We start from the raw sequence: 22,571 nt of genomic DNA on the forward strand, positions 1-22,571 counted from the left end.
ATCCAAGCAAATCAGAGCTAGACAGTAAAGTGGTAAAAAAAAAAAAAATGTTACTCAGGACTATTGCAATCGGGGAAGAGATCTCAGTATAGAACCAGCTCAATTCCAAATACAGTGTGTAAAAGTGGGGATTTACAGCCAAGGAGCAGGGTGGAGGTCAGTGGATAGAAAATTACTAAGAGGATACATCAGGGTTATGGAGGGATTCTGGCAAATCTGACCCAACAGGATTCTTGCTAAGGACAGGCCAATCTGATCAATCACCTAGAGGGGATAGTTGAGGACCAGGAACCCGAATAGATACCAAGAGTGATTGGATGTGGAGGATGGGGATTCTTACTAAATGGACTCAGCAGAGTTTTTGCTGAAACCGTATTTTATAAGGAAGTGCCCAGATGGCCCTTGAAGGCTCAGGAACTTGACTAAACCTTGGCCAAACAAAGAATCTTTGACAATAATTACATGGGTGTTTTCTTGCAATTATTTTCAAAACGCAGATACATGTTTTATAGTCTTCTGTGCATAGGATACATTCCACAATGTAAAAAAAAAATACAATAGATTATTTAACTGGAAGATAGATGGAAGGGAGACCATTAGGTAAAGAAATTTATACGACATTATATTACGGTTCAATGTTGGGCTTTTTAGCCTGTTTTTAATTCTCTTAATCACATTTCAGTGATTTTTGGTATTCACCAATTCGATATTCATTGAGCTTTTCTAGTTGTGGGCACCCTTTTAGATGATGTGGAAGATCATGGTCTCTGCAGTCAAATCTCTGCTTAAAGTCTGGTAATGATGAGATCACTAACACCGTCAGGTAACTACAGTGGTTCAAGTATACAGATGCAGAGATTTGGAGGAGTGATTTCAGAGATGTGCACCAGACGGTCACTGAGCCAGAAGAGAGTCATGGCACTCCAGACCAAGAGAAAAAATAACCAAGGAAGGTAAGAAACAAGGAACGGACAGAACAGTCCAGCTGGTTTTGCTGGACTGTAAGATGCATACTGGGAAGTGGCAAGAAACTGGATTGCAGATGCAGGCCTTATTAGGTGTATTTTTTGGAATTATGTTTGGTCACGGTGGATGAAATCTCCAAAGTAACAGTGGCATGCAGACAGCAGGTCACTGCTTTGTCATATAAAACATGCGTGCACGTAGGTGGTGGCTGCTGTGATGCTCGACACGGAGGCCAGGGCCCAGACTCCCTCTGTGTACTGCTCCACGGTCCAAACACAGCTAATAATTAGCACAACACAGGTCTTTAAAATAAAAGTGGTTTTATTATAAAATTCTAAAACTGTGCTTTAAAGGATGGTCACAGGAATACTGCATAAGAAGAAGAAACATATGTTCATAATCCAATCACATAGCAGACTTTATATTGTCCACAGAATCAATATTTAAAAAACATTCCTCTATGTCAGTTAAAAAGAGCCTTCAGAGCACCATTATTTGAAGGGAAGGTATTTTGCACATCAGAGTTCATCTTTGGTCTGCAATTAAGAAGCAAAATATTTAGTACCATCAAGAAGTCTTATATGCGTCAAGATAACTTAAGTTAGTCTGTTAATTATTTTCCCCTAAAGGTGGAAGCAGCGCAAGTGGGCGCTAAAGGTTTGTAGGGCCTGGGACTATGCTCGGAATCCCTCCTGGGGAAAGTCACATTGTATTTTATCGGACTGCTGATGGGGAACACAAACATGTAAGTGTTTGCATTACTGTAAAGGGCTTTGTGTTATGTATCTTATCAGTGAAGGGCTACAGCAGACAAGGAGGAGGAAATTAACGAAGCCTCTAAGTCCACTGGTCAGTGTTGGCACTCCCCAGCATCACTCAGACAAAGATAAAAAATAAAAAAAGAGGACTGGAGAAAGGAAGCTGCCCAGTTTCATTTGGAGCCAACAGAAGTGTTGTGATACCAAATCACAAATTTCATCAGTGGGTACATTTCAATTCTGGAAAATTTTTAAAAGATTTTATTTTTTAAGCATTTTATTTATTTTTTAAGTAATCTCTACACCCAATGTGGGGTCAATCCAAGATCAAGAGTTGCAAGCTCTGCTGACTGAGCCAGGCGGGTGCCCCGAAGTCTAGCAAGTTGTTTTTTTTTTTTGTCAATGGCTTTAACTAATTTAATGAACTTCCAGCACTGACAAGCGTTAACACTGATGAAGAACCGTTTCTGGGTGGGGGTGAGGGGATTGGTTAGTTACTTAGTGGCAAGTTTGCACTCCAAACAAAAAAACGAAATAACCAAAACTGATTTGTAGCACCTGCTGTTGTCATGGTGACTCTCCCCCACCAGGCAGATTCCAAGGTACCAGAAATTAACTAGTGTGCAAAATTCCTAATATGTAACAGACAGTGAACTTATATAAACTGATTCTATCATACCACTGGATAGCGGTCACTTAATTCGTTTCAAACCCCCTGTGAGTCAGACATGATAACTGCCAAATCTGCCTTCTCATTTTTGGTCACAATACCACAGTTTTGAGTTTGTTCTTTTAGAGACATGATGACATTGCTTAAAATAACGTCAAGCCAATATATTACATATGTATATGTTTATGTTATATGTATACATAGAGTGTAGAGATATACACTACAATTTTATATAGTATATATTCATTCAAACAAAAAGCATTACAATCAAAAGAACCCTCCCCTGCCACATCATGTCTTTACACACAACCAGGCACACAATCTGGTGATGGAGACTAGTTCTTGGTCCTAGCCTTGCTATAATCCAGCTGGGTGGTTATAAGCTAAATTCTTCTTTAGGCTTCGTTTTTATAACCGTAAGATGAAGGCATTTCCTGGGTGACCCCTAAGGTCCCTTTTTTTTTTTTTTTTTTTTTAATTTGTAGAAAATATTTTAGTAGGCTCTGTGCCCAACATGGGCCTCAAACTCACAACCCCAAGATGAAGAGTTGCACACTCCACTGACTGAGCCAGCCAGGCGCCCCCCTAAAAGTTCCTTTTAGACTTACAAGTCTGTGTAAATCTACCATTTGTTAATGAAATCAGTATATATTGGTGGTATGAACAGAGATTGCTCTTAAATGCATAATCTGGTAATATATGAATAATCACGGTCATATATTTTTCATCTCTAAACTGAGATGATGAGTTTTGCCAAAGCCATCTCCCGTGACACATGTGAAAACACTTTTAAAATTATAAACATCTATTCAAAGGCCATGTGAATTCTCACGTTAAAAGGCTCTCTTCCACTTTGCCGGGGGCTCCTGGACTTCTCCCCTACCTGCATCTCGGTGCCCTTTCTCTGGCCATGTTGTTCCCATGGCATCTGCCCCTCCAGTAGACTGAAGGGCAGGCAGGCCCCCAGAGAAGCTCAAATAGTGGCTGCCCGACTGAAGGACTGAAGGGACGGATGAGGACTTGGAACAAGACTAGTTCTTGCTCTGCCACTGCCGGTTCGGGTTACCTGTTTCCTATGGCACGTGCAAGGAAAGAGGTCATCTTCAGTCTGTGCTTCTACCCTCTGCATGCCCTCTCGGATTTGGGGCTCACTCACTTGCAAATTGGCATATTCCTGTGGAAGCAACAAGTCAGAAGTGTGCCTTTTGTAACTCAGAGCACATCCACCAAATCAGATACAGTGGAATTTGCTAGGATATGGTCCTTTTAATTCATATGTGTCAAGTTGTGAGAAGCAAAATTCATCATACTCCCCTTAACCCCCCAATAACAGAGTTTCTGAGAGGTGGCTGTCCTTTGGACACCAGCTGCTGATTGCTACTGCACCTCTTCTTATTCTATCCTTCATTTATTTATTTTTAATGTATTTATTTATTTATTTTTTTGAGTGGGGGGGGGAGTGGGAGGGGCAGAGAGAAGGGGAGGAGCAGAGGAGGGGCGGGGCAGAGAATCCAAAGCGAGCTCTGTGCTGACAGCAGAGAGCCCCCACTCAGGGCTCAAACTCACAAACTCACAAATTGAGATCATGACCTGAGCCAAAGTCAGATGCTTAACTGAGCCACCCAGGTGCCCCCATCATTTATATGACTTGTACGGTTTTGGTTTTGCCAGCTTCTGCCTTGAAGTGAAAATAATTGTGCACACGGTCTGCCCTTGACTGCGAATTTGAGGCTAGAAGATATTTCCACCATGGCTTGCACAGCTCGGCCACCACCTTGATCTATCATCTGCCTGCTGTGTGTTAGGCTCTGGGCCAGGTGATGATGCTCTAGGAAATGTAATCCGAATGAGTGAGCACAAGCCTGTGGACCTTGAGAAATTCAGACAGTAAATCTTCCACCGCACCCTCTCCGTCCCTTCACCAGCCCCTGGGAAGGTTAGAAAGGGGAAGGAGCCAGTGCAGACCAGAAACAGATCAACTGTTCTGGAGTGGAGTCTAAGATTTGGGGCTCAATACCTGCAATTTTGAGATTAAAAAAAAATCTTAATTTAGATCTAGTAGTATCATTAGGAAATTACTTGTTACTACTGCATTTTTTATTTTTTTATCTTTAATTTTTTTTAACTATTGCATTTTTTATATTTTATTTTTTATTATCTTTAATTTTTTTTAACTACTGCATTTTTTAAAGTTTTTAGTATCTTTAAGTTTTTTTAACTACTGCATTTTTAAAATTTTTTATTAGCTTTAATTTTTTTAACTACTGCATTTTTAAAAAATACCCTTTTAAGTTGTCAGATATACTTTGATTATAATCCCTAAATGCTTAGGCCCATGAAAACAGTTTCCAAAAGAAGCCATGGCTCATATGGAGTATAGGTCAGAAGACACTGGACACTGTTTAGACAAAGAAATGGTAAAGCAGCGGCAAGATTGTACAAAGAGCAGGGGCGCCTGGGTGGCTCAGTCGGTTAAGCGGGTAAGCCTCCAACTTTGGCTCAGGTCACGATCTCACAATTTGTGGGTTTGAGCCGCACATCAGGCTCTGTGCTGACAGCTCAGAGCCTGGACCCTGCTTCTGATTCTGTGTCTCCCTCTCTCTCTGGCACCACCCCCCCCCCCCCACTCTCCTCTCTCAAAAATAAATACTAAAAAAAAAAAAAAAAAAAAAAAAAGATTGTACAAAGAGAAAATACAGATCCATGCACAATAACTTGGCAGGATCAGAGGTCAATTTCTTAACCACACAATACAGAGTGCTAACATAAATACTTTCCCCATAATGTTGTAGCATTCTTGTCTAGCTAATGTCGGGTTTGTACTATTTTCTTTATTATTTGATGTTGGTCCCTGGTTTTTGCCCACAGAGAAGTGTATGTATCTCTTTATATTAATATACTTTTAGAAACTATTACGTGAAATGTTATTTGCTCTTAACATGCCCAACTGCAAACAGTATGTCTGTTTTCTTAGAAAATACTGACCTGGAAAAGTTTAAAATAATAACAGAATATGTCATCGCCCATGAGATTATTTCTTGCAAATTCCTGTCCTGCTTTTGCTATCTTCTTTGCCTGTGGGAACAATTACAACACAAAGTCCCTTAATGAAACATGTTTTTTTCCCCGTGCACACATATGCAAACTGATCTTCAGGGTACATGTATCCTGGGACAATGGCAGGAAAAATCTTTGAGGGTAGTGTTATGCGGTAAAGGGAACATTTAACAACAGTACGTTCAAATTAAAGGGAGGTTTTTTTTTTAGAGTTGAAAGTTTGAGGAATCATACTGGACCTTCTAGAATGAAGCCTCTCTTGCAGAGAGAAGGCACACATTAAATGAGGTAACAATGACTTTGTAAAGTAAATGCAAGACAAAGCTTAACTGCCTTAACAATTCTCAGCAATTTTCCTGAAGTTTACTTCATGCAATCCTGCAGGAACTTTTTCTTCCTGCCCGTTTGAACATTTTCATATTGTTAGTAAAGGGGAGGCAGTGCCTGAGGCTCTGATCAACCTGACCGAAAAAAGAGAGAGCATCCTCAAGGCCAACCTCTAGCTTTTTATCTCAAATGCAGAGTGGACAGTTAATCCAGACCCCATGCCGGCGTTCACCCTGAGGGGGACAGATGTGCTACCGGCGGTGGGGGGGCGTGGCCTCCCACTGAGAGGGAAGGGTGTATGGCTCAGCATCCAGGATGCTCTTCGGGCACAAGACATTTAAAACGAGCCCGTGACGGTGGGGCAGGAGAGACTGACCTTACCTCTTCATCATGATCTTTTGCCCATTTAAGTTTTTCCAGGAGATCGCTCAGGTTGCTTTTCACTGGAATGTAGTGCTTCCATGGCTGCAGCTCATTGTAAAAGTGCTCATAGTAGATGGAGTCCTGCTTCAGCACAACACTGTCACCGACGAGGAGGTATGGCAGGCGATACGCTGCGACAGTGCCATCAACGTTTATTTGGTACTTGTGCTGAAAAACAGCAGAAGAGAAGCCTCCATCACACTTCCCTTCTCCACTCTCTTTACTCCCTCCTCTTTCCGCACTTGAAGCCTCATCATTGGCAGACACGAACCGGCCAGATTTTGCCCTCTGCCTTGGCCGTGGAGTAAGTGCTATCATATTGACACCTGGCCTAGAGCTAAAGGCTTATTGTGATGCTCTCCCAAATTTCACAAGGGGGCCACAAGTCTAACATTAGAGCAGACAATACAATACTAAGACTGCTGTCCAAAGGCCACAACCTAGGAAAGATAGGCTTATCGTGATTTTGTAATCCCTCTAATACTTTACTGATCACGTATGAGCACCTAAGCATGGTAGCCTATGCCATATTAACCGTACCTTTTAATTTTTTTTTAAGAGAGAGAGAGTGGGGGAGGGGCAGAGAGAGAGAGAGAGAGAGAGAGAGAGAGAGAGGGAGAGAGAATATCCCAAGCAGGCTCCATGCTCAGTGTGGAGTCTTATGCGGGGCTCGATCACACAACTGTGAGATCATAACCTGAGTAGAAATCAAGAATCAGACGCTTCACTGACTGAGCCACCCAGGTGCCCCAACCATACCTTTTAAACATCAGATGGCCACACACAAGTCTTGAGAAAATTAACAAGCGTAGATGCAAGAGCAGCTATGAATACAAATATGCCTAGAGCCATGGTAACAATTACTCTCTAGCTGTAGCAAGTGCAAAGGCCTGGCACAACACCCACTGATGAGGGATGGCTGGCAACCTCTCTTTCTTTCACAAGTCTTGGTGAAATGCATACGGAGGAAGTGATGACAATTCAACTTACGGCCTTATTTAGGACTTCCTGCTGCCGTGGAACCTATCCAAAGAAAACCTGGCCACAGGTGCAGATAGAGCTGACGAATCACTTACTTTCCCACATTCCGAGGACAGGTGAGTACCTTTTGTCCACCTTTCATTCCATGACATGGGTCTTTAAAAACCACTTAGTGGCTTAGGGGTGCCTGGGGGGCTCAGTTGGTTGAGCATCTGACTCTTGACTTCGGCTCAGGTCATGATCTCGTGGTTTGTGGGTTTGAGCCCTGTGTCAGCTGTGTTGACAGCGTGGAGCCTGCTTGGGATTCTTTCTCCCCGCCCCCCTCTCTGCCCCTACCCCACTTGCTCTCTCTTTCTCAAAATAAATAAACTTAAAAAAAGTTAAAAAAAAACCACTTAGTGGTTTAGAGAATAGGGCAGCGTCCCACTGCCTAGAAGAAGGAGTTAGAAAAAGGATCCCTCCACAGGAAAAAAGAGCAGTCCACATTTTAGACACAGAAAGGTCTCCCTAATCTCCAGGATTCCCAGGCAGATCATTTGCATGGGTTTCAAGACACTTCCCCATCAGAAAGTCTGATGTGAGATACTTGGTTTATCTCTTCTTTAGACTGTTACGATGCTCTGGGGAGAAGAATTTGTAAAATCACATACATGTATTTATTAATAAGAAAGGATTTGGAGCTGAAATGTGCTTACCTTGAGGGTGAGTTGGGGAAAAAATTCTAGCCCTACCCAGGCCCAAAGCTTCCTCGATGCATATATTTTTAAAATTTATGTATTTATTTTGAAAGAGAGTGAAGGAGAGAGAGAGAGAGAGAGAGAGAGAGAGAGAGAGAGAGAGCAGGGGAGGGGCGGAGAGAGAAAGGGAGAGAGAATCCCAAGCAGGCCCTGTACTGTCAGCACAGAGCCCCATTTGGGGCTTGGACTCACGAACCGTGAGATCATGACCTGAGCCAAAACCAAGAGTCAGACGCTTAACCACCTGAGCCACCCAGGCCTCCCTCCCTTGATGCATGTTTAATGTCAAGTCTGGGTACCTTGTACCCCTCACGCTGCCAAAGTGGTCCCCAGGGCCTCATGCCTTGATGTTCGCTAAATTTTGTGCTCACCTCTTTCACCCCCTAGAATTTATAGGCCTCAGTTTCCTTCCCCCAAATGAAGACATTTGGAAAAACAGAAAGGATTGGACACAATTGATGTCATACCTTGAAGAAATCAAAAAATGAAATGTGTTTCACGATAGGACCATATAGGCTTTCATCATGTTTAAAGAAGAAGAAGTTGGTGAAGGCAGCGTCTATAAGTTCTGGGTGTTTCCTGCTGAGCTTAACCAGTTCCAGTCTCTCTTTGCGACTGTCTCGCCCTCTCCAGACAGCGGTGGAGTTCTTGCTTTCCCAGGGAGGACCTGTGTTAGCTTGCACAGACATCATATCCAGACTTACTCTGGAAGACAAAAAGTGCAACAGATTTTCCTCCCAAACCGTCACATTGCAAAGGCTGCTGGGAAAGAACTCACCAAGGCTCTGGGTCATCTTAGACCCATCTCTCACCGGCCCATGGTTTCTAGAACAGAGTCAGTCAGGTCGTAGGTAGGCATCACGATATCCTTGGAATCCGTGGAGCCACACCAGGAAAAGATTGGATGGATGTGCGAGGTGGATTTCTTTTTTTCCAAAGGCCAGTCTCCCAGATTAACGAAAAACTCCACATCTGGCATCTTCACCTGGAAAAAGAAAGTGAAGAGCTTATTTACATTCGTTGCAGTGGATAATAGCATCCATGGATCCATGTGTTGAGAAAGGCAGCTTCGTGCAGTCTTGCAGCCCCTGCCTGGTCACAGAAGAATGGGAAGAACGGGTCTTGGGTCTGGAACACTTCTTTACCAAGAAATGGAGCCCTCACAGTCTGGGCTGCACTCACCTCCTTGCGAGGGAATGTGCTTCATGTTCTGCTGAAGTGCAGGTGCCCCTGGCCCTCAGGCTGCCCCCAGCTCCCTGTGCTTGAGACCCCACAGGGAGCGGTCAGGGAGCTAGGCTGCGACACGAACTGAGGTGCACACAGCCATAGTGCAGGGACTGCCACCCAGCAAGGGACGGGATGTCATTCCCTCTCTGCAAGGAAGCGTTACACCCCCTGCCCCGTGGTGTGCACGCTGTCCTGTTCTCAGCCACCTCGAATCCTGCACTGGTTCCTTCCTCAGTGGCATTTCTCTGCCTTTTCACTTTGGCTGCATTCCTGTAATGTTCTATCCTGCAGCACAGCCAGACCACCCGGGGAGCAGGGAAACACAAATGAGAAATCCTACCAGATGAAAGGCCAGCTTTACAAGCTTCAGGTAATGATAATTAGGCCAATTTGAATAGTGAGTGATTTTTCACAATACTGTATACCTCAGTATACTAGATTTCCTTTCTGTGGTGCCTCCACAGTGGCCAATAGGCTTGCTTCAAAAAGGGATGAAGGGCGCCTGCATGGCTCAGTTGGGTAAGCGTCCGACTCTTGATGTCAGCTCAGGTCATGATCTGACGGTGGTGAGATTGAGCCCCAGCCCTGCCTTGGGCTTCGGGCTGGGCATGGAGCCTGCTTAAGATTCTGTCTCCCTCTGAGCCTCTCCCCCACTCGTGCTCTTTCTCTCTCTCTCTCAAATTAAAAAAAAAAACAAACACCAAAAAAACATTCTCTCTTGCCCTTCCCCTCCTTGCATGTACTTTCCTTCTCTCTCTTTCTCTCTTTCAAAAGAAAAGTGGGGGGGGGGGGATGAAATGACAAAGGTAATCTCGGTTTTAATGCTGCCAAGAGACTCTGTGATGATCAAAGAGAGAAAGAATTACTGGAAAACAATTAGAACACAAAAAATTACAAAAAAGAACTTGGGACTCTACCCTTCATTCCTGGTTAATGAGCCAGACATTCCCATTTAAAAAATACACCCCAGGTAGGTAGGTGGTGGGACCAGACTCTAAACTCTGGAAGCCGGACACAAAAGCTGGCACTCCAAGCTAGGCTGCTTCTACCAACAAGTGGCACAGACATGTTCAAAGATCCTGGTTTTATATCAAGCCACAGGTAAATGTTTGGGGTAAACATCGATATATGTGTGCATGTGTGTGTGTGTGTGTGTGTGTGTGTGTGTGTGTATATATATATTTTTTTTTTTTTGGAGAGAGAGAAATAGAGAGTGCAAGCCTGTGATTGGGACAGGGGCAGAGGGAGAGACAGAATCCCAAGCAGGCTACACGCTCAGCTCAAAGCCTGACATGGGGCTGGATCTCACGACCCTGAGATCATGACCTGAGCTGAAATCAAGAGTCAGATACTTAACTGACTGAGCCACCCAGGCACCCCAAGACCTACTTTTTAGGCAAGAACTGTTGTGGTCAGTCTGAGAAGCATCTTGAGAAGTTGGAGTCCCGAAGGGCAGTATTTTTTTACATTCTTTCTCAACATTGTTCTGTAATATTTTCATGTTCTTTTTTTAAAAATTTAAAAAATTTTATTCTCAAGTTAGTTAACTTAGTGTAGTTTGGCTTTAGGAGTAGAACCTAGTGATTCATCTCTTATATACAACACCCAGTGCTCATCCCAACAAGTGCCCTCCTTAATACCCATCACCCAATTACCCCACCGCTATCAACCCTCAGTTTGTTCTCTGTATTTAAGAGTCTCTTATGGTTTGCCTCCCTCTCTGTGTCTTATTTTTCTTTCCCTTCCCCTGTGATCTTCTGTTAAGTTTCTCAAATTCCACATATGAATGAAATCGCATGATATCTGTCTTTCTCTAAAGGACTTATTTTGCTTAGCATAATACCCTCCAGTTCTATCCACATTGTTGCAAATGGCAAGATTACATTCTTTTTCAATGCTGAGTAATATTCCGTTATATATATATATATATATATATATATATATATATATTTTTTTTTTTTTTTTTTTTTTTTTTTCTCCAGAGTGGCTGCACCAGTTTGCATTCATGAGTTTGCATTCACAGCAGTGCACGAGGGTTCCCCTTTCTCCACATCCTTGCCAACATCTGTTGTTGCCTGAGTTGTTAATTTTAGCCATTCTGACTGGTGTGAGGTGGTATCTCATTGTGGTTTTGATTTCCTGATGATGAGTGATGTTAAGCATCTTTTCATGTGTCTGTTGGCCATCTGGATAAGTCTTCTTTGGAAAAGTGTCTGTTCATGGCTTCTGCCCATTTCTTCACTGGATAAATTTTTTTGGGGGGGGCAGGGTGTTGAGTTTGGTAAGATCTTTATAGATTTTGGATACTAACCCTTTATCTTGTATGTCATTTGCAAATATCTGAAGGGCAGTCTTACTTTTCCATGGATTGATACACGTGCAAGGAAAACTTGGCAGCACCCTGATGTCTTAGCTTAAAGGAGGCAGAATACGCATGCTATGTAGCCACCTATGTTCAGGATGAACTCACTATAAATGCTATGCAATTCTGAGAAGATACTATGATTTCCCATGAGTAATTCAATCAAGATGTAGACACAGATTATCTAATAAATTGTTATTAAGCAACTGGTAACAAATGTGGGTAGAGCTTTTCGTATCGGCCATTTTACTATCACGGTCAGGTTCTCCACCAGAACCCTGCTGAAAGCTCATTATACCAAGGAACAGGATTCAACAGACGATGTCTTCTTTGGGCTCAAAGTAGGTTGAGTATTAAGCTAACTTTATTTTAAGACATTTTCCCTTCAAAAGTATTGTTATCGATCGAATTCTGTCCCCTACAAAAGATAAGCAAAAGTCCCAACCCCCAGTATCTCAGAAAGACCTTTTTTGGAAATAGGGTTGTTGCAGTTATAATTAGTTAAGCTGAGGTCATACTGGAGTAGGGTGGGCCCTGATTCAATACGACTGGTGTCCTTAGAAGAGAGAGACACGCAGGGAAGGCTGTGCGATGATGGGGCAGAGGCTGGAGTGATGTGGCTGCAAACCAAGGAGCGCCAAGGATGGCCGGCACGCCACGAGAAGCAGGGGGAGGAAGGAAGGGTCCTCCCCTACAGCTCTCAGGAGGGTCGGGGTGGGGGCAAGGCCCTGCTGACACTTTGCTCTCAGACTTGTAACCTCCAGAACTGCGAGAGAACAAAAATTTCTGCTGTTTTACGTCTCCAAGCTCGCAGTACTTTGTGACGGCAACAGTAGGAAATGAATGCAGGTATTCTCCAGGACATAAAGCTTAAGAATAGTATTTTAAATAAGGTTCCAGGATAGAGTACCACTGAAGCTGTTATTTTTAAAAATTATATTGTAAAACCTGGGCTGAAAGTGTCTTTACCTGAGAGGAAAAAAAAAAAAACTTACTTTTCTAGTCAGAGAAAGTAGTATGGCATCCATGAAAATTCTAAAGCCTACATGTTCACCGTGAGTCTTGATGTAAACCTAAAAGAGAAATGAACATTTATTACATTAATCTAACAGGACTGGCAGACTTCAATGAGGTAAAATATATCACAATGATCTTTAGAATGATTTAAAACAATTTTTTAACTATTTATTTATTTTTGAGAGAGACAGAACGTGAGTTGGGGAGGATCAGAGAGAGAGGGAGACACAGAATCTGAAGCAGACTCCAGGCTCAGAGCTGTCAGCACAGAGCCCGACGTGGGGCTCGAACTCACGAATTGTGAGATCGTGACCTGAGCCGAAGTTGGACACTTAACCGACTGAGCCACCCAGGCACCCCAGAATTATGTATTAAAAATATTTTATTTTTTAAAGTTTATTTATTTATTTTCAGAGAGAGAGAGAGAGAGAGAGAGAGAGAGAGCGCGCAGGGAAGGGACAGAGGGAGAGGGAGACCGAGAATTCCAAGCAGGCTCTGAACTGGCAACACGGAGCCTGATGTGGGGCTCGAACTCACAAACTGTGAGATCATCCTGTGAGCTGAAACCAAGAGTCAGACGCTTAACCAACTGAGCCACCCAGGTGCCCCTTAAAAGATTTTTATTTCTAAGTAACCTCTACACCCAACATGGGGTTCAAATCCACAACCCCCGGATCAAGAGTCACATGCTCCACCCACTGAACCAGCCAGCTCCTCATTGAATGATACTTAATAAAACTCAGTAGCTACTTAGAGCCAAAAGGTCAAAGGAAAACAAAACAAAATAAAAAAAAGTCACCAAGTCAAACAAGCAAACCTTAATTGTACCTTGTTGTCCTTCAAGGTATAATGACACAAGCTTTGTCTTTGTCCAAATCTTTTTGGGATTTCTGCTGCAATCTTTTCCGGATCGACCGTAGGAAAATGTGCCAGATCTTTCTGAATCTGAGTTATGGTCTCTGGGCAGTTCATCTCCTGCAACCAGGCTGCACTATCTTCCAAAGGACAATCACAGTTTTCATGGTAAACTGGCCCTGATTACACACAAGTAACAAAATATCACCGTAACAATTTCACTCACCATTCAAAACACGTAACAAATATCCATTATATGGCTTCATTAACACTGTTGTTGTAAAATTATATTCCAAATTACCTTTTAAAATATATGGAGATTTGGCAACATGTTGACCTTGGAATTTAACTTCTACCTTCAGGTTTTGGTAGCTTGCATACATTCTGTATCTTACTATGAAGGACCCATCCTTCCGGTCTAAAACCTGGACTCCAACTCTAGTGAACTGCTCTTCTGGTGCTGAGATTTTAATTTGGAACACCTTTTCACCTGGAGAAGATGTGAACCTGTCACGGGAAGAACAGTAAGATATAAAGATTATTTTAAGGCACAAATGCACAAAGATTCTGCTCTCCAGTCTGTCAGCCTTACTCTTTTTCTCAAACTCTCCCCCTAACATATATGCTTGCTGCCTCTCTCATATGCTTGTAGTGCCGGAATGAATGTGATGGATCAGAGATTTAAGAAAAAGAAGAGGATGGCAGAAGGCCACAATAACATAAACATTTCATTAGAAAATTTCAAGGGAATATCTAAAGGCTACATATTCATGTAAACATAGAACCCACTTACGCATTCCACATATAAACATATTCTTGGGGTGCCTGGGTGGCTCAGTAGGTTGAGTGTTTGGCTCTTGTTTCCAGCTCAGGTCATGGTCCCAAGGTTGTGGGATCAAGCCCCGCGTTGGGTTCTATGCTGAGTGTGGAGCCCGCTGAATATTCTGTCTCTCCCTAAAACAAAACCAAAAACCAACACACACACACACACACACACACACACACACACACACACACACACACAAACCCTCTTGTCCACCTACTATTTATTTCATGCATCTGGAAATTTGTGGTCAAATGGTGCCTGTAAAGATAACAACCTTTTGAAAAATCTCTTTCAATGATTCTTTCTTTTTCTTTTTTTTCTTCTCTCTCTCCCTCTCTTCCTTTCTTTCTTAGAGAGAGGGTGCATGTGGGCAAGGGGCAGAGAGAGAGAGAGAGAGAGGGGGGGGGAGAGAGAGAGAGAGAGAGAGAGAGAGAGAGAGAGAGAGAATCCCAAGCAGGTTCCACACTGTCAGCATAAGCCTTTGGTGGGCCGAACCCATGAACCCCGTGAGTTCATGACCTGAGCTGAAACTAAGAGGCCCTCGGTCAAGCGACTGAGCCACCCAGGCTCCCCTAAAAGTTTTTTTTAAGTGAGTGTTTCTGCTATTAAGATTGTTAAAATGGTATTAGTTTCCCCAATTGCTATACCCAAGTGACGCAATTGATAACTTTTTTTTTTTTTTTCTGCTTTGGAAAACTTCCTGTAAGTTTTTCTTGGAATACCCAAGATGTTTTTTTTTTTCCCCTTACAAAATATATGTGGTCAGCATCCTCGAATAACAAAAAGACAATCATTTCACAGAAGTATGTGAATTCTAATTTATTTTATTTTTATTTTAGGGAGAGAGAGAGACAGAGCATTTTATTTATTTCTATTTCTATTTTAGGGAGAGGGGCAGAGGGAAGGAGAGAGAGAATCGTAAGCAGGCTCCATATTGAGTGTGGAGCCTGACTCCAGGCTTGATCCCAGGATCCTGAGATCTGGACCTCAGCTGAAAGCTCTCCTGACTGAACTGAGCCACCCAAGTGCCCCAGAAGTATGTGAATTTTAAAAGTCCGTTTTAAGTTATCATCTTAATGGTTGAATTCAAAGGAATGCAATAATGTTTGTTACAAACACACAGGAGACTCACACTGATACTTTCCCTCTTAACTGTAAAGTTTCAAATAGTGTTTCATTTTTCTCTGTGTTTCAAAACTCGCTCACCTGCAGAAGTCTACCTGAAAGCAGAGGGCAGCACCAGAGAGGGATGAACCAACCGACTTTTTCACAGCTGGGTGTGTACATTCCTTACAACAGCTTAAGCAAAAGTAGGTAGAAACACAACTTCCAGCAAAGTGCAGAGGCTTTGTCTCCCCTGTCAGAATATCTAGGAGAAGAGGGAATCCGGAAACATTTCTAAAGCTACAGGGAAAAATTGATTGGGATGGGGAAAGACTGTTACAACCGCATGTGGATAGCATCCAAATATCCTGGAATTTAAACCGCTGTGGAAAAACCTTGGGCGGATAAAAAAAAAAAAAAAAAAAAAAAGGGAGAAACGGTCCATTTTCACTGCATTCCAAAATAGGGAGCCGTTTCTGGACTTACTTATTTCCTGACGTATCCACCGCCTGAATGTAGAAATAGCGAGCGGGAAGCACGACAGCTGCCTTCAGCCCGGGTCCCCATACTTCGCTCTTCTCCGGACTCAGTCGCCTCTCTCCGCCGGTCTCGGCAAGTGCTGGCACTGTCCCCAGAAAGAAGCAGTAAAGCAGCAAAATGCTAAACATTTACAAGACCGACTCTCGAAATGATCCACGGATAAATGAAGTGGAAGAAGTGGACGGGACCAGCGGCGGCTTGGGCAGGGGCACGTTGGCCGATCGCAGCAGGAAACACGACTCCAAAAAGGTGTCGCTTGCTGGGCTGGGCAGGCGCGCGGGTCTCCTCTCTCCCCCAGGACAGTCACAGGCGGATCGCTGGCTGGTCCGGCTGAAGGATGCCACCCGTTCCAAACACGCTGCTCCTCTTTCTCCCGACAATGATAAACTTGCGTTGCTCTTACAACTGGAGCATCCTTGGGGGCGAATCGGTCTCAGGCTCCAGCCCAAGGGGCAGGGCGAGGGGATTGGCCCGCGTGTCGCCGGGCTGAGTAAGGCCCTCTCCAAGTGGATGGCGCGGTGGCGTCCGTGCTCCACGGCTTCCTGGGACATGTAGTTCGCGATAGGACTAGCGGAAATCCTGCCAGGTTTTACCTACTCTCACTCGTTTATTTACTTTGCGGTCACCGCTTACATACAAGGTGCCCAACAGAGGGGCATGCGGGGGCACAGCTAAGAGTAAAGAAAAAAAATTGTCACCATACCCTCCGCACGTGCAGAGGGCAGGTATTATAAAACACGATGAAAGGAAGGTGTTGTCAATGATATCTGACAACCGGTCGCCGGGCACAGCCGTCCAGGGCGCTGTCCCCGCGCGCTCCAATGGGACGAGAGACGCCAGCCCCAGGGTAACTGGAGGCACGTCGCGGGCAGCGCGCGGGAAGCTGTGATCCGGGTCCGGTGCCGGCTCTGCGGCGGCCGCAGCGACTCGACCCCGCCGGACAGGCCGAGAGGTACCGGGGCTGTGGGCCGGGCGGAGGTGGCTGCGGGCTGCTGTGCGCCCAGCGCGCGGGGCCATCCGCCCGGCACTCGCGCGCCGCGGGCAGGGCCTGCTGTTGCCCGCCTGTCCTGGGCGCCGCCTGTGGCCGCCTGGGTTGCCGGGGGCCGTGGGCTCCCTGGAGCCCCGTGGCCGTCCGAGCGGTGGCCACTGCATCCGTGCCCGTCCTCCTCCTGGGAAAAAGTGGGGTGAAGAGCTGGGCCGCAACATGGGGGGAGTGTTAGGGAGATGAGGGGCGAGTGCTCTCGGGAACAAAGCCCGATTTGGAGATGTCCGCGTGGATACCGGTGGCTCCTGCCTGGCGCGGGTGTCCACGCCACGCCGGGCAGGGCCTGGCCGGGAGCGCGCCGTGGCCGTCCCTTCTTCCCCGCACGTCTGCCCCTTGGCCGGGGGTTGGGGGGGGGGGGGAGGTCACCAGGAGGGGTCACGGAGCTCAGGTATCGGACCCAGAGCCTCCAGCTCTCCCTCCCACTTCCCTCTCGGGACCTCTGCCAGCTGCCCGGAAAACCCAGACCCGCCGGGGGGCTCCGCGGGCAAAAGCTGGCCTGGGTGGGCGTCCAGGCGGGGCTCGTCTGTTTTTTAATTTTTTGCAATTGTCTTGAGTATCGATTTCAACTGGTGCATTCAGAGCTCAAATAGGCGACTCCCTCCTGGCCCGGGGGCAGTAACTGACGCGTCCCACCCGCCCTGGAGCGTCGAGAGTCCGGAACCTCCCGCGGCCCCGGGCGGGTTGGAGGCGATCACCCCGCGGGCGTCCGCAGCGCTCCCCCTAGCGGCGGACTCCGGCTTCCGGCCCAGGCGGGAGGCGGGCGGAGCGGCCCGGAGGCCTCGCTGCGGGGACCGGGGCTGGGGGGCTGGGTCCCGGAGAGCGCGCGCGGGCCGAGGAGGACGCCGGAGGGGCGCGGGCTGGGAGCGCAGCCTGGCTCCTCCCTTCGCCCGGCGCCGCCTCCTCACACACAGGCTCGGCGTGGCGGGGACCGGCCTGCGAGACTGTCGCTTGGGTCCCGGCGGCCTCTGAGCTTGGCGGCGCCGCGAGCTTCGCAGAACAGGGAGGTGGGAGCTCCGCTCGCTTGCCCCGGGAGCCTGGGCTGCACGCCGCCGGGAGGACCCGGTATCCTTCGTAGGCCCGCGGCCGCAGCCCGGGAAGGGGCTCGGTTCTGAGCCCGGCAAGGGGCCTAGTGCGCGTGTGGAGGACACCGGGGAGGAGGACCGAGACCTGACCCGCTGGGGCTTAGCGCGTCTGGCCCAGCTCGTGGGCGCCTTTTCCACTGTTAGTAAGTCACTTCCATGCTATTACCTTTCACTGGCCTTCCGTATGGAATACAGATAATAGTTGTCACATGGGGAGGCTTGCTGAAGAGACTTCTGAAGGTCTTTCGTTCTCTAAGCCAACTTGATACTTTAAAATACGGATTGGAAATATAACCCGAAAAGAATGTAGCCTAGGCGATGGATACTGACCTTACAAATGGAGCGTTTATTTGACAGAACAGTTCGTTCTAGTGACTTCTAAAAATCGTTACTTTACAGGTGCATTTTATAAAATTTTGTTCACTCACAGTTAAACAGTATTTCTGTTGCCTGTGCCATGCTGGTTGACAGCATCATTAAATTGAGCCTTAGGTCCTTAGACATTCTTAGTAAAATCGTAATAGAGCATCTCCTCTCTTACCTGGATTAGGAAGCATCATTCTCACAGACGACACCCAGGGAGGAGGAAAAAGAGACTGTTTAGCCTAATGTCCAGCCCCTGATTCGTAAAGCCTCTCCTAGTAAATCTTCCTGGAATCTACTAGGCTCCTAATCCGGGGCTTAAAATAATGCCTGGCATGATGTAGGCACTTACAAGTTAAGTCTTTGTTGATGAAACTTTTAAAAAATGCTCTTCCCTGGGGATAGCCCTGGTAAGACTTGTTAAGGAAAGGTACTGAGTATGCACAGGGTGACCTAGCCTGGTCTGGGGAGCAAAGAAAGAATCCCCAGAAAGTGACATGGAAGGATATGAGCAATTAAATGGGGATTAACCAAATACTGGAGGGTGAGTAGGAGCAGAACGCATCCAGAGATTGGAAAGTTGGAAGGAGGAAGGGGGCTCTGAGAGAGGGATGGGGCTAAGGAGATCCATCCTGGGGCCAGGAGTTGGCTTTTTGTTCTAAGAGCCGAAGGTTTTAGGCAGGGGAGTTACGTGAGCATATATATGTGTCCAAGCTTTATTTTCTAATAACTCTGCACAGGTCAGATTAGAAATATCATCCCGGGGGTGGGGTGATGCTAGGAGTGGGGATAGACTTGGGAATGGTTTACCAAAATAGGAACAAAAGGAGATATGAGGTGTGACCAAACCAGAGAAGCTACAGGCTATTTAGTGGAGGGACAACTGCACCTTTGTCCCTCAGTGTTTCCTGAGGCTATAATTACAACATAATACAGTGATTGCTGTCTCTAATGATTCTGTTATCAGTAATAACTTGTGCTCAGTTCACTCATAGGAAAGCCTGAGGACGCGATAATAATAGATAATACGAACATCAGTTAGCTTCAGGGGCTCACACTGACATGGGGAGAACATTCCCCAGATCTGACAGATATTAAGGGAAGAAAATAAACATCAGCAGCGTTTGGGTCATGGGAGTTGGATGATTTTCATTTTCTTTGTGTCATATCTTGGTATTTTGTAGTAGTTTTCTCTGTCATTTGTTTTACTTCTGTGACAAAAATCTAGAAACATTACACAATTTTTCAAAGAGAAATTTCCATAAACGATGCTTCAAAGGAGAACGTTTTCATACCGGTATTGGCTTTTATTGACAATTGATATAAATTATGCCCTTATGTGGATGATCTTCACTTTTTTTTTTTTGTAGAAGTGCAACCAAAGCGATCATGCTTGTTGAGTGACCATTATTTAAAAGCAAACAAACCCAAAACGCAAAGAAAACCAGACTATTAAATTTTTGTTAATTAAGTGCTATGTTCTTTCTTGTCTTTAGCTTCCAGAAAGTTCAACCCTACCTTTTTTTAAAGAAAAAGTTTATTTATTTATTTATTTATTTGTTTGTTTGTTTATTTATTTATTTATTTATTTATTTATTTATTTAGAGAGCACGCACAAGAGAGAGAGCACAAGCAGGAGAGGGGTAGAGAGAGGGGGAGAGAGAATCCCAAGCAGGCTCTGCATTGTCAGCACAGAGTCTGATGTGGGGCTTCATCTCGTGAACTGTGAGATCATGACCTGAGCAGAAATCAAGAGTCGAGTCAGATGCTTAACCACCTGAGCCACCCAAGCGCCCCTCAGCCCTACCTTTTGTGCTCAAATGCACTAATTTCCTTTTGCCTATGTTTTTGATAAGAATATTCTCTATATGTTCCAAATGAGCATTCTTCATAACATCCCCACGCTACAGAGAGCTGGTCCCATGGGCACACTTCTATTAAATCTGAGGAAGGAAGCTGTGACAAAGTAGAAACTAAGCTTGAGATGAAGAGACAAGGGCAGTGCCCGGAGCATTTCTGTCCCCACCACTCCCTCCGATGGACTCCAACACCCTTGGGTCACTACCCCTTACTTACCAGGGCCCTATGCACCCTATCGCAACCCACCCATACAGCCCCAACGCCACAAATAATACCTACCTCCGTCCACCACGCTGGCTCTCAGAGAAAGGCACCAGGACAACAGATCAGTAGAAAGTGCTTTGTTAGGTCATCTGCTAAGAATCAGAGAAATCGACTCCTCAGAAAAGCCCAGTGTGGTCTGTACAGCCTCAGATACAAGCTTCTCTTTGCATCTTCCTCCAACATCACCATGACACCAGGAGATGAGGAAGAAAGAGAAGGCTTAAAGCATTCTGTGAAGAGATCCACTGCTAGCACTCCCAGGATTTCTTGAAAACAAGAGAAGTTTCCCAAATGATACTGTTGGGGGTTCCATCTTTGGTGGGGAGGTTCCAGCCAAACCGACTTTTCTGCAAATAACTATAAACTGCACCAGTTCCAAAAAACTCACTCCCCAAAGGTTTGAATGGAAGGAAAGCCTTCCTGGGGTGCCTGGGTGGCTCAGTGGGTTAAGTGTCCTACTCTAGTCAGCTGTACTGACAGCTCAGAGCCTGGAGGCCGCTTTGGATCTTCTCCCCCCCTCTTGCCCCCCCCCACTCGTTCTCTCTCTCTTTCTCTCTCTCTCTTTCTCTCAAAAATAAGTAAATATTAAAAAAGAAAAAAGGAAAGCATTCCTTAAAAATAAAGGGAATGGAATCTCTTGTAGGATATGTGGAGTCCTTCTTGTAATGAACTCTGTTACCTTAAATTACATGTAGGACATGCCTTACCTTTACTAGTTTCTGCTCACAGATTTAGAGGGACCACGGCTCTTGTGGCAATCCTTCTTCTGTTATTTCTTATGGCCTTAGAGGTTTTTGTCATTCAATATTTGTATGAGGGGTTTTATATAACCATTTTCTGTAACCTAAGAAAATTATTCTCACTTCTAATTTTTTAAAAAGTGAATGGGCTGAGATATTGACTAGTGAACATCAGACTGGTTATCTGGGGCGGGCTGTGTCTCTTGAGTACTTTTCTATCACTAGCGCCCTGTGGGGTGGGCACACTCAGAACTGGCATCTGCACCCTGTGCCCTCCTGTACCACCTGTGCTGGTCTGACTCATCAAGGTCCTGTAAATCTTCGACTTCCTCAAATGCCCTTGGTTGCTATTTAAACTGTTCTGTTTTCTTCCCCAAAGGAACTGGTGTAGACTTGGAAATGAGTTTTTCCTGAGACTGACCAGAAGTTAGTGACTACTAACTATAATTGTGATGCATGCACAGCTTTATTGGGATATGATTCACACATCATACAATTCACCTGTTTCAAATGTCCAGTTCAGTAGCTTTTAGTATATTCATAATGTTGTGGATTCATCACCTCAATCAATTATAGAATAGTTTCATTATTACAAAAAGAAACCCCATCATCCCCAACCTCCTCCTCCCTCCCAGCTGTAGGTAACCCACTAATCTAATTTCTGTCACTAGAGATTTGCCTATTCTGAACATTTCATATAAATGGAATCATACACTGTCTGCTCCTTTGTGACTGGCTTCATTCATTTAGCATAATGCTTTCAAGGGCCATCTGTGTTGTAGCATGGGTCAGTATTTCATTTATTTTTATTGCCCAATATTCTGTAGCATGGATAAACTACATTTTATTTATCTTACCCATTCATCAATTGATGGATATTTGGGTTGTTTCTCCTTTTTGGCTATGATAAATAATGCCGCTACGAACATTTGTGTGGACATATGTGTTCATTTCTCGTAGCTGTATACCTAGGAGTGAAATTGCTTGATCATATGGTCACTCTGTAAGTGTTTGAGGAACTGTTTTCCAAAGTGACTAGACCATTCTGCATTTCCATCAGACGTGTATGAGGGTTCCAGTTCCACCACATCCTCAACAATCCTTATCGTCTATCTTTTTCATTAGAGCCATCCTGCTGGGTTGACATAGTGTCTTATTGTGGTTTTGATTTGCATTTCCGAGATGGCTAATGCTGCTGAACATCATTTCGTTGTGTTTATTGACCATTTCTACACTGTCTTTGGAGAAGTGACTATTCAGATATTTTGCCTATTAAAAAAAAATTTTTTTTTAATGTTTTTATTTATCTTTGAGAGAAAGAGAAACAGAGCCTGCGTGGGGTGGGCAGAGAGAGAGGGAGATATAGA

The 22,571-nt window shown here is 45.0% G+C and overlaps 2 protein-coding genes across 4 annotated transcripts in view; one reads left to right on the forward strand and one right to left on the reverse strand.

Annotated features, from left to right (window-relative positions):
- Positions 1-1,269: 1,269 nt before the first annotated feature.
- POGLUT2 (protein O-glucosyltransferase 2) lies at positions 1,270-16,307 on the reverse strand. The gene is made up of 10 exons (XM_047848728.1): positions 15,797-16,307; positions 13,682-13,887; positions 13,354-13,559; positions 12,504-12,581; positions 8,732-8,904; positions 8,387-8,624; positions 6,160-6,369; positions 5,380-5,469; positions 3,461-3,568; positions 1,270-1,502 (listed from the first exon to the last, which is right to left on the reverse strand). Exons 1-10 carry the CDS (start codon positions 15,976-15,978, stop codon positions 1,485-1,487), a joined length of 1,509 nt encoding a protein of 502 aa, XP_047704684.1. The 5' UTR covers positions 15,979-16,307; the 3' UTR covers positions 1,270-1,484.
- A 110-nt stretch (positions 16,308-16,417) lies between these two features.
- Positions 16,418-22,571, forward strand: part of BIVM (basic, immunoglobulin-like variable motif containing) — a 78,451-nt gene continuing 72,297 nt past the window's right edge. The window contains exon 1 of one of the 3 annotated variants that reach the window (XM_047848714.1): positions 16,418-16,802. The gene's annotated coding sequence lies outside the window, so the exon portion shown is untranslated. Of the gene's footprint in view, positions 16,803-17,660; positions 18,121-22,571 lie in introns of those variants that run through there. The other 2 variants (XM_047848695.1, XM_047848705.1) reach the window with 2 other exon arrangements.

This window comes from Prionailurus viverrinus, chromosome A1, assembly GCF_022837055.1.
Source record: "Prionailurus viverrinus isolate Anna chromosome A1, UM_Priviv_1.0, whole genome shotgun sequence".
Classification (NCBI taxonomy): Eukaryota; Metazoa; Chordata; class Mammalia; order Carnivora; family Felidae; genus Prionailurus; species Prionailurus viverrinus.